General features: G+C 38.1%; 1 protein-coding gene across 24 annotated transcripts in view; it reads left to right on the top strand.

The window, feature by feature from the left end:
• The first annotated feature begins 9,934 nt into the window (after positions 1–9,934).
• Positions 9,935–12,516, top strand: part of rims1b (regulating synaptic membrane exocytosis 1b) — a 225,161-nt gene continuing 222,579 nt past the window's right edge. For 17 of the 24 annotated variants that reach the window (XM_061907362.1, XM_061907409.1, XM_061907397.1 and 14 more), the window contains exon 1: positions 9,935–10,492. In XM_061907362.1, the coding sequence (XP_061763346.1) occupies positions 10,326–10,492 (167 nt within the window). In that variant the 5' untranslated portion in view covers positions 9,935–10,325. The remainder of the gene's footprint in view (positions 10,493–12,516) is intronic. The other 7 variants (XM_061907474.1, XM_061907497.1, XM_061907523.1 and 4 more) reach the window with 1 other exon arrangement.

A 12,516-nucleotide genomic window follows, 5' to 3' on the forward strand; every position in this document is an offset into this window, starting at 1 on the left:
TTGGTCGCTACATCTGTAAGTGCAAGTTGAAACTCTACTATGCAAAGCAAAAGCCATTTATCAACAACACCCAGAAACATCGCCGGCTTCGCTGGGCCCGAACTCATCTTAGATGAACTGATGCAAAGTGGAAAATTGTTCTGTGGTCTGACGAATCGACATTGCAAATGTTTTTTGGAAACTGTGGACGTTGTGTCCTCCGGAACAAAGAGGAAGAGAACCATCTGGATTGTTACAGGAGCAAAGTTCAAAAGTCAGCATCACTGATGGTATGGGGGTGTATTAATGCCCAAGGCATGGGTAACTTACATATCTGTGAAGGCACCATTAATGCTGAAAGGTACATACAGGTTTTGGAACAACATAGGTTGCCATACAAGCAACATTATCATGGACGCCCCTGCTTATTTCAGCAAGACAATGCTAAGCCACTTGTTACAACTGTGTGGCTTTGTAGTAAAAGAGTGCGGGTACTAGACTGGCCTGCCTGCAGTCCAGACCTGTCCCTCATTGAAAATGTGTGGCCCGTTATGAAGCCTAACGCCCGGACTGTTGAACAACTTAAGCTGTACATCAAGCAAGAATGGGAAAGAATTCCACCTGAAAAGCTTCAAAAATTGGTCTCCTCAGTTCCAAAACGTTTACTGAGTGTTGTTAAAAGGAAAGGCCATGTAACACACTGGTAAAAATGCCCCTTTGCCAACTTTTTTGCAATGTGTTCCCGCCGTTAAATTCTAAGTTAATGATTATTTGCACACAAAAACAGACTATTCTCATTTGGAACATTAAATATCTTGTCTTTGCAGTCTATTCAATTGAATATAAGTTGAAAAGGATTTGCGAATCATTGTATTCTGTTTTTATTTAAAAATTACACAACGTCCCAACTTCACAGGTTTTGTTTTTTTAATTTTTAATAAGTATCTTATTAAAAAAAAACAAAAAAAAACACATTGTCATTATGAGGTATTTTCTTTTGGATTTTTAAGGGCAAAAATGTATGTATTCCGTTTTGGAATGAGGCTGTAATAAAACAAATTGTGGAAAAAGTGAAGCGCTGGGAATACTGTTTTTGCAGCAAATTACATCACAACCTGACTTATCCTGAGTCGCTCGCCACAAAATCTTTTAAAAAAGGTTTTTCGATGACATAACACTCCACGGGAAGTTGACGCCATTGAGGCACTTTCTGTCATGATCAGTGGTCCGGATCATGTTTTGTTATTGTAGCAAGATCCTGCTTGTTCTTCTGGGAGCACAGGGAAGGAGCAGCACACTCAAAGCAGGTTTACACTTTTTAATTACTGTTTGTTCACACAAATGTCAGTTTTGGCTTTTCAGCCCGCACTTGCAATCCACAATGTTCGTTTTAGTTATTTCTTCACTTCGGCTTTTCAGTCGATCGTCCTCCGCTCCGCGTGTGTCCTCCGCTCCGCCTGTGTCCTCTTTCCTCAAGGTTTCCCGCGCTGCTAATAAAGGAACAGGTGATTAGATAACTCGTTCCAGCTGAGCTCATCTACTCACCTGTCAGCTGCTTCATGGCCGATCGCTGCACACACCCCGCCCGCAGGGAACGCGTGGACCACGCCCCTGCCACAGTTATGTTCTGTTAGTTTTGGACTCCATTAGTTCCTGTTTGGTGCACCCTTGTTTGTTTTAGTTACCATGGTTACCTATTATTTCCACCTGTCTCTGATTAGTGTTCGCCCGCTCACCTGCTTCCCGAGCACTAATCACAGGCATTATTTAAGCTTGCCTTTGCCGATCGGTCGGCCTGACGTTACTGTTTGCTTCATGCAACCTGCTACGCAAGTTGTTTGCCTGTTTCATGCCAAAGTTTGGTGATTATTTCTTGTCCACAGTCCATGCTAAATGTATTATCTTCGAGTACGACTTGTTTTCCGGTTTTTGTACTAATTTTATATTTGGAAGAATAAATCATGTTCCTACCTGCACGCCGTGTCCGGAGTGGTGCGTTTGCATTTCGGGAGAACGAACCCCCGCAGTAAGCTGCGAAAACCCTGTCGTGACACTTCCTCCCGGAAGACAGTGGACTGAGTAGTTTAACAGTGACATTAGCAGGATTACGTCGTCACAGCGAGACCATGAATTGATTAACGTGGACTCCAACTCAAACAATTTGAAATACTTATTTGGGTGTTACAATTTAGTGGTCAATTGTACGGAATACTGTATGTACTGTACTGTGCAATCTACTCATACAAGTTTCAATCAATCAATCAATCATTCAGCGACAACGTGAGATAGGATCCTTCGTTTTGCAGATTAAGAATAGTTTCCGTCTTTTAAGTCCTGATAGTCGATGAACAAACATTGTTAACAAAGAACCACACAAGTGATGTAAAGCCATCACGCACTGGAATGCTGTTTCAGTGGATGCTCTCCTTGGTGCTGAATTTCCTTCTGACAGGGTCCAATCCGCTTTGTGCGCCCTTGTGGGTGATGGAATTTAATAATCCATCCATCCATTTTCTACCGCTTGTCCCATTTGGGGTGGCGGGGGGTGCTGGAGCCTATCTCCATCCACCCATCCATTTTCTACCGCTTGTCCCTTTTGGAACGGCGGGGGGTGCTGGAGCCTATCTCATGTACACATAATGTTCTTGTGGTTCTCGAGGCAAAAGGCTGCGACTTTCCCGCCTGCATGTGGCGGTGATGGTGGTGACCATAGGCGCCGATCCCAATCCCGTGGGTGCTTCATGGCCCGAGCACCCAAGGACAATGCAGAGCACCCATTCGGGATTGATGGCAACTTTCAATCTTTAGAATAATTTTTGGTGAATCAATCTTGTCATTAATTTTTTTTTCGAAGAGTCAAAAAGTCTAGATTTTTTGTAAGTTTAAAAAAAATCTAGATTTTTTTTAAACTGTCAAAAAATCGGGATTGTTTCTAAATGTCAAAAAGTCTAGATTTTTTTTAAGGGTCAAAAAGCAGGACATTTTTTGGTCCAAAAATCTTGATTTTTTTTAAGTGTCAAAAAAATCTGGATTTTTTTTCTGAGTGTCAAAAAGTCTGGATTTTTTGTCAAAAAGTCGGGACTTTTGTAAGTGTCAAAAAGTCTGGATTTTGAATTTTTTTTTTTTGTCAAATAAATCTGGATTTTTTCCAAGTGCCCCAAAATTGGGATTTTTTTGTAAGTGTCAAAAAGTCAAGATTATTTCTGAAGTGACCCGCTCGACATCCTGTCAGAGGTATTTGTTGACGAACCCCATGATGCAGAGAAGGAGGCAGGCATTGAATCGGAAAACATGATTTAATTTAAATAATAGAACAAGAACAAACAAAAAGTGCGCACATGGGCGGAATAACAAACTAAGGGTCTTTAGCATAGAAGCTAGCAAGAAACAAAAAAGGACCTAGCGTGGAAGCTAGCGGGTAGCAAACAGGAAAAACTGGAAATGGCTAATGCTAACAGAAACAGCTTACCGCTACGACGACCAGGACACAATGTAGCACGACAGGTAGTAGCTGTAACAAAACGACACGACAGGTAGCACGACAAGAGTGACATGTGGCAACGACAATACAATGATCCAGCAACTGACACAAGACAAAGCAGGTACAAATAGGAGCGGGCTGATAGGCTACAGGTGTGGCCAGGTGCCAACCAGCCGCAGCTGGAACACAGCACTCAGGGAACAAGACAGGAAGCTGACAAAATAAGAGCACTAGACAGGAACTAAAGACAGGAGATACTAATGCAGAGGAAAAAACTAAAACATAGACAAACTGTTAGGGGAAAGCCTGACACATCCATCGCTTTCGGTCCCCTAAATGTCAAAAAGTCTGGATTTTTTTGTAAATGTCAAAAAGTCTGGAATTTTTGTAATTGTCAAAAAGTCAGGATTTTTTTTGTCTTAAAAGTCTGTATTTTTTGTTTTTGTCAAAAAGTCTGGATTTTTTTTTGTCAAAAAGTCGGGATTTTTTGTAAGTGTCAAAAAGTCTGGATTTTTTTGTCAAAAAGTCTGGATTTTTTGTAGGTGTCAAAATGTCGGGATTTTTTTGTCAATACGTATGTATTTTTTGTAAGTGTCAAAAAGTTTAGATTTTTTTTCGTCCAAAAATCTGGATTTTATCTAAATGTAAAAAAAATCTGGATTTTTTTTTTGTCAAAAAATCTGGATTTTTTCTAAGTGTAAAAAAAATCTGGATTTTTTGTAAGCGTAAAAAAAACGGGTTTTTTTCTAAGTGTCAAACGTATTGGCCATTGGCAATACTGGACCTGTATTGACTGGTATCGGATCGACATCAATAAGTGCAGTATCTCCCACGACAAGCATCCACAGTTATGGGTTAAATGAAGCAGAAGCAGGAGAGAGAGAGCGAGAGAGAGAGAGAGAGAGAGGGAGAGAGACAGAGAGAGAGAGAGAGAGAGAGAGGGGGGGGAGAGAGAGAGAGAGAGAGAGAGAGAGAGAGAGAGAGAGAGAAAAAGTGGATTCCACTTCAACCGTGTTAGCACCCAAAGGCTTCGAAAGTCGGGATTTTTTCTAAGTGTCAAAAAGTCAGGATTTTTTGTAAGTGTCAAAAAGTCGGATATTTTTTTGTCAAAAAGTCGGGATTTTTTCCAAGCGTCTAAAAGTCGGGATTTTTTTTGTAAAAAAATCAGGATTTTTTGTAAGTGTCAAAAAAAAATCTGAATTTTTCCAAGTGTCAAAAAGTCAGATATTTTTTTGTCAAAAAGTCGGAATTTTTTTCCAGGCGTCAAAAAGTCGGGATTTTTTGTAAGTGTCAAAAAAATCTGAATTTTTCTAGATGTCAAAAAATTTGGATTATTTTTGTGAAAAAGTCTGGATTTTTTCCAAATGTCAAAAAGTCTGGATTTTTTTAAGTGTCAAAAAGTCGGCTATTTTTTTTGTCAAAAAGTCGGGATTTTTTTCCAAGGGTCCAAAAATCGGGATTTTTTGTAAGTGTCAAAAAAATCTGAATTTTTCTAAATGTCCAAAAATTGGGATTGTTTTTGTGAAAAAGTCTGGATTTTTTCTAAATGTCAAAAAGTCTGGATTTTTTCCAAGTGTCAAGAAAATCTGGATTTTTTTCTAAGTGTCAAAAAAAAATCAGGATTTTTTTGTAAGTGTTAAAAAAGTCGGAATTTTTTCTAAATGTCAAAAAGTCTGGATTTTTTGTAAGTGTCAAAAAATTTGGATTTTTTTCTCAAAAAGTCTGGATTTTTTTAAATGTCAATAATTCTGGAGATTTTACAGTTGTCAAAAAGTAGGAAATGTCTTTGTCAAAAAGTATGGATTTTTTTGGTCAAAAAGTATGGATTTTTTGTAAGTTTCAAAAAGTGTGGATTTTTTCTAAGTGTCAAATAAATCAGGATTTTCTCCAAGTGTCATAAAGTCAGGATTTTATCTAAGTGTCATAAAGTCTGGATTTTTTCCAAGTGTAAAAAAATGTGAGGATATTTTCTAAGTGTCAAAACAATTTTTCAGTGTCAAAAAATTTGGATTTTTGTAAATGTCAAAAAGTCTGGATTTCTTGTAAATGTCAAAAAGTCTGGATTTTTTTGTCAAAAAGTCTGGATTTTTGGTCAAAAAGTCGGGAGTTTTTTGTAAGTGTAAAAAAAAAATCGCAATTTTTTGTCAAAAAGTCTGAATTTTTTTTAAATGTCAAAAAGTATGGATTTTTTTGGTCAAAAATTCAGGATTTTATCTAAGTGTCATAAAGTCTGGATTTTTTTCCAAGTGTCAAAATGTCGGGATATTTTCTAAGTGTCAAACGTATTGGCCATTGGCAATACTGGACCTGTATTGACTGGTATCGGATCGACATCAATAAGTGCAGTATCTCCGACGACAAGCATCCACAGTTATGGGTTAAATGAAGCAGAAGCAGGAGAGAGAGAGCGAGAGAGAGAGAGAGAGAGGGGGAGAGAGACAGAGAGAGAGAGAGGAGAGAGAGAGGGAGAGAGAGAGAGAGAGAGAGAGAGAGAGTGAGAGAGAGAGAGAGAGAGAGAGAGAGAGAGAGAGAGAGAGAGAGAGAAAGTGGATTCCACTTCAACCGTGTTAGCACCCAAAGGCTTCGAAAGTCGGGATTTTTTCTAAGTGTCAAAAAGTCAGGATTTTTTGTAAGTGTCAAAAAGTCGGATATTTTTTTGTCAAAAAGTCGGGATTTTTTCCAAGCGTCTAAAAGTCGGGATTTTTTTTGTAAAAAAATCAGGATTTTTTGTAAGTGTCAACAAAAAATCTGAATTTTTCCAAGTGTCAAAAAGTCAGATATTTTTTTGTCAAAAAGTCGGGATTTTTTTCCAGGCGTAAAAAAATCGGGATTTTTTGTAAGTGTCAAAAAAATCTGAATTTTTCTAGATGTCAAAAAATTTGGATTATTTTTGTGAAAAAGTCTGGATTTTTTCCAAATGTAAAAAATTCTGGATTTTTTTAAGTGTCAAAAAGTCGGCTATTTTTTTTGTCAAAAAGTCGGGATTTTTTTCCAAGGGTCCAAAAATCGGGATTTTTTGTAAGTGTCAAAAAAATCTGAATTTTTCTAAATGTCCAAAAATTGGGATTATTTTTGTGAAAAAGTCTGGATTTTTTCTAAATGTCAAAAAGTCTGGATTTTTTCCAAGTGTCAAAAGATCAGATTTTTTTTCCAAGTGTCAAGAAAATCTGGATTTTTTTCTAAGTGTCAAAAAAAAAATCTGGATTTTTTTTGTAAGTGTTAAAAAAATCGGAATTTTTTCTAAATGTCAAAAAGTCTGGATTTTTTGTAAGTGTCAAAAAATTAGGATTTTTTTCTCAAAAAGTCTGGATTTTTTAAAATGTCAATAATTCTGGAGATTTCACAGTTGTCAAAAAGTAGGAAATGTCTTTGTCAAAAAGTATGGATTTTTTGGTCAAAAAGTATGGATTTTTTGTAAGTTTCAAAAAGTGGGGATTTTTTCTAAGTGTCAAATAAATCAGGATTTTCTCCAAGTGTCATAAAGTCAGGATTTTATCTAAGTGTCATACAGTCTGGATTTTTTCCAAGTGTAAAAAAATGTGAGGATATTTTCTAAGTGTCAAAACATTTTTTCAGTGTCAAAAAATTTGGATTTTTGTAAATGTCAAAAAGTCTGGATTTTTTGTAAATGTCAAAAAGTCTGGATTTTTTTGTCAAAAAGTCTGGATTTTTCGTCAAAAAGTCGGGAGTTTTTTGTAAGTGTAAAAAAAAATCGCAATTTTTTGTCAAAAAGTCTGAATTTTTTTTAAATGTCAAAAAGTATGGATTTTTTTGGTCAAAAATTCAGGATTTTATCTAAGTGTCATAAAGTCTGGATTTTTTTCCAAGTGTCAAAATGTCGGGATATTTTCTAAGTGTCAAAATGTCCGGATTTTTTCCAAGTGTCAAAAAGTTAGGATATTTTCTAATTGTCAATAGTCTGGATTTTTTCAAAGTGTCAAAAAATCGTGATTTTTTTGCGTCAAAATGTCGGGATTTTTTTTCCAATTGTAAAAAAATCGGGATTTTTTTCAAAATGTCAAAAAAATCGGGATTTTTTTTTGTCAAAAAGCCGGCATTTTTTTCTAAGTGTAAAAAAAAAATCTAAATTTTTTTCAGTGTCAGTGAAAACGAGTTCGACATAACTGAACTAAAACGTATTTGCGGCAATACCGGACATATTTCGACTGGGTATCGGATCGACATCTATATGTGCAGTATCTCCCACAACAAGCATCCACAGTTACAGGTTGCCTGAAGCAGAGGCAAGGGAGAGAGAGAGAGAGAGAGAGGGGATTCCGCTTCAACCGCATTAGCACCCAAAGGCTCCGAAAATTGGGATTTTTTCCAAGTGTCAAAAAGTCGGATATTTTTTTGTCAAAAAGTCGGGATTTTTTCCAAGCGTCAAAAAGTCAGGATTTTTTGGGTCAAAAAATGGGGATTTTTTTTTAAGTGTCCAAAAATTGGGATTATTTTTGTTAGGAAGTGTGGATTTTTTCTAAGTGTCAAAAAGTCTGGATTTTTTCTATGTGTCCAAAAAATTTGAATTTTTTCTAAGTGTCAAAAGGTTGGGGGGTTTTTTGTCAAAAAGTCTGGATTTTTTTTCTTAAATATCAAAAAGTCTGGACTTTTTACAGATGTCAAAAAGTCTGGATTTTTTTTAAGTGTCCAAAAATTGGGATTATTTTTGTTAGGAAGTCTGGATTTTTTATAAATGTCAAAAAGTCTGGATTTTTTCTATTTGTCCAAAAAATCTGAATTTTTTTCAAGTGTCAAAATGTCGGGATATTTTCTAAGTGTCAAAATGTCCGGATTTTTTCCAAGTGTCAAAAAGTCAGGATATTTTCTAATTGTCAATAGTCTGGATTTTTTCAAAGTGTCAAAAAATCGTGATATTTTTGGGTCAAAATGTCGGGATTTTTTTTCCAAGTGTAAAAAAATCGGGATTTTTTTCAAAATGTCAAAAAAATCGGGATTTTTTTTGTCAAAAAGCCGGCATTTTTTTCTAAGTGTAAAAAAAAAATCTAAATTTTTTTCAGTGTCAGTGAAAACGAGTTCGACATAACTGAACTAAAACGTATTTGCGGCAATACCGGACATGTTTCGACTGGGTATCGGATCGACATCTATATTTGCAGTATCTCCCACAACAAGCATCCACAGTTACAGGTTGCCTGAAGCAGAGGCAAGAGAGAGAGAGAGAGAGAGAGAGGGGATTCCGCTTCAACCGCATTAGCACCCAAAGGCTCCGAAAATTGGGATTTTTTCCAAGTGTCAAAAAGTCGGATATTTTTTTGTGAAAAAGTCGGGATTTTTTCCAAGCGTCAAAAAGTCAGGATTTTTTGGGTCAAAAAATGGGGATTTTTTTTTTAAGTGTCCAAAAATTGGGATTATTTTTGTTAGGAAGTGTGGATTTTTTCTAAGTGTCAAAAAAATTTGAATTTTTTCTAAGTGTCAAAAAGTTGGGGGGTTTTTTGTCAAAAAGTCTGGATTTTTTTTCTTAAATATCAAAAAGTCTGGACTTTTTACAGGTGTCAAAAAGTCTGGATTTTTTGTAAGTGTCCCAAAATTGGGATTATTTTTGTTAGGAAGTCTGGATTTTTTATAAATGTCAAAAAGTCTGGATTTTTTCTATTTGTCCAAAAAATCTGAATTTTTTTCAAGTGTCAAAAAGTTGGGTTTTTTTGGACAAAAAGTCTGTATTTTTTTTCTTAAATATCAAAAAGTCTGGACTTTTTACAGGTGTCAAAAAGTATGGATTTTTTTGGTCAAAAAGTCTGAATTTTTTCTAAGTGTCAAAAAGTATGGATTTTTTTCCAAGTGTGAAAAAAATTTGGATTTTTTTCAAAGTGTCATAAAGTCGGGATTTTACCTAAGTATCAAAATGTGGATTTTTTCAAAGTGTTAAAATGTTGGGATATTTTCTAAGTGTCAAAATGTCCGTATTTTTTCCGAGTGTCAAAAAGTCAGAATATTTTCTAAGTGTCAAAAGTCTGATTTTTTTCAAAGTGTCAAAAAATTGTGATATTTTTTGGGGGGGTCAAAAAGTGGGGATTTTTTTCTAAGTGTCAAAAATATTGTGATTTTTTTTGTCAAAAACTCTGGATTTTTTTGTCAAAAAGTCTGGATTTTTTTCCAAGTGTCAAAAAGTCAGGATATTTTCTAAGTATCAAAAGTCTGGATTTTTTCAAAGTGTAAAAAAAATCGTTATTTTTTGGGGGTCAAAATGTATGGATTTTCTTCTAAGTGTAAAAAAATCTGGATATTTTTCAAAGTGTCAAAAAAAATCGGGATTTTTTTGTCAAAATGTCAGGATTTTTTCTTAGTGCAAAAAAATAATATTTTTTTTTTCTAAGTGTCAGTGAAAACGAGTTCGACATAACTGAACTAAAACGTATTTGCTGCAATAAAGGACATGCATGGGCTGGGTATCGGATCGACATCAATATGTGCAGTATCTCCCACGACAAGCATCCACACTTAGGGTTGACTGAAGCAGAGTAAAAGAGAGAGAGAGAGAGAGAAGGGGGACTCCGCCTCAACCGCGTTAGCACCCAACGGCTCTAATTCAGGAATAAGACGGCGGAAGAACCGCAAACCTATCGAGGATACCGAGCATCACGGAATGGGGTCCCCGTGAAGCAGTGACTCGGGTGTGGGCATGTAGCGGCGGGGCTTGGGTGGCAGAAAAAGCACAAGCGACGGTGCCTGCGACCATGACCGGCTCGCACGACTCGTTGCGGCCGCCGCCGCCGCCGCCGCCGCCGCCGCCACCTCGCCAGCGGAGCTTTTCTTGAGGTGTTGCTCGGTAAACACTCCGAGAATACTGTCAGCCGACACGACACGACGAGGAAGAGGAGGTGGTGGTGGAGTACTGGCGGAAAATATGTCCGCCTCGGTGGGGCCACAGAGCGGCCCTCGCCCACCCACCGCGCCGTCATCCATGCCGGATCTGCCGGACTTGAGCCATCTCACCGAGGAGGAGCGGAAGATCATCATGGGGGTGATGGCTCGGCAAAAAGAGGAGGAGGATAAAGAAGAAGCCATGCTAAAGTAAGAGCATCATTACATTGGAAGTTATGTAAATGATGTCCACTCATTTGGCACAATATTCACCTCCTTTGATGTATTTTCACATGATTGATGTTTCCTCCCATGCAGTAGCAACAGCTAGCCACACGTTTGCAGATCTAGTGCGACGGATCGATACATGGCAATGGCATCAATTCAGGTGACATGAAGCAGGGGGGTCAACACCTTAAGGTTGTATATGGAACGACGGGGTGTGTCCGTAGTGGTGAATCATCCCACTCGTTTGTCATCAATGGAGGCTGCAACCCCAGACCCTCATGCTGGCCGACGGGAGTTATTGTTTTGGGGGGGAAGTCCAGTTAGTAGTCGATAACGGTGACCGACAACTATGACGTGATGGCCGGCAGCATGTAAGCGCCGCTAGCCCGTTCCACGGCGGCATGCGCCACCATTTGTGCTGCTCTCAGCGGACGGAAGGAGATGGGGTGTGGTTGGGAATATTAGCAGGCCTGAGCTGCATGGACAGCTCACAGATTAGAGATGGGATCTGGTGTATTGTTGCAGCTTTGGAAACGCTGCCAACGTTGATGAAATGGCCGTTTGTCATCCACCTGAAGCCTAGAGGATTTTCATGTGGCGTGTAGGTTAGATTGATGCTCGGCTATAAACTGTAAATAAAAAACACATAAGGCGCGTGATGGGAAGTGATGTGGGATCTAAAACGACGCGAAAGGTCAATTTTATCTGCCGATGCAAAAGGGATCTTTAAAATGCTTTCATGTAAGCCAAGTTGTGCAACTTCCTCTACACCAGCCCTGAGCAATTATTTTACTCGAGGGGATGGATTTAGATAAATCTAAAAACTTTATGACAGACTGCCTTAAAAAGCGGAATGGAATTTGACATATTTTTTACTGAATGAGACACCCAGAATGTACATAATAAAAAATGTGGTATTTACAATATCAACTATGACGGATAAAACACTGAATATTGACAACATATTTTACAATCAACCGAAACCCAACCAAAATGCAACATCCAGCCATCCATTTTCTATCGCTTATTCCCTTTGTGATGGCGGGGGGCACTGGTGCCTATCTCAGCTACAATCGGGCTGAAGGCGGCGTACACCCTGGACAAGTCGCCAACACAGATAGACAGACAACATTCACACTCACATTCACACACTAGGGCAGTGGTTCTTAACCTTGTTGGAGGTACCGAACCCCACCAATTTCATATGCGCATTCACTGAACCCTCCTTTAGTGAAAAATAAAATGTTTTTTTTCAAATTCAAGACAAAGATATACGTTTTTGGTAACACTTTAGAATGGGGAACATAATCTAAGTAACAAAGACTTAATTTAGAGTTGTTTGGACACTAGGGGAACATATTCTAAGCAATAAAGACTTAACTTAGAGTTATTTGGTTAGGGTTAGCGTTATAATAAGGCCATGCCGAATAGGGCATCAATAAGTACTTAATAATGACTAGTTAAAAGCCAATATGTTACTAATTTGCATGTTAATAAGCAACTAAATAATGGTGAATAGAATCCCCATACTTAAATGTTATCGTGTTTTTTTACTGGTGCACAAAATTAACCGTGCATGAACATCACCTTGTTCAAACAACAAAACCAACACAGTGCATAAACTCACAACAAATTACACACCTGCAAATCCGTAATACGCCGATAGGGAGAAGTTTGTATTTACACTAGGAATTGGGTGTGTTTTGACCTCCGCCGAACCCCTGAGGCCGACTCACCGAGCCCCTAGGGTTCGATCGAACCCGGGTTAAGAACCACTGCACTAGGGCTAATTTAGTGTTGCCAATCAACTTATCCCCAGGTGCATGTCTTTGGAGGTGGGAGGAAGCCGGAGTACCCGGAGGGAACCCACGCAGTCACAGGGAGGACATGCAAACTCCACACAGAACGATCCAGAGCCCGGGATTGAACCCAGGACTACTCAGGACCTTCGTCACACTAATACAAAACCTCACAATAATGATTGAAAGCTAAAAACGTTGTGACCA

This window comes from Nerophis ophidion, linkage group LG01 (genome assembly GCF_033978795.1).
Source record: "Nerophis ophidion isolate RoL-2023_Sa linkage group LG01, RoL_Noph_v1.0, whole genome shotgun sequence".
Classification (NCBI taxonomy): domain Eukaryota; kingdom Metazoa; phylum Chordata; class Actinopteri; order Syngnathiformes; family Syngnathidae; genus Nerophis; species Nerophis ophidion.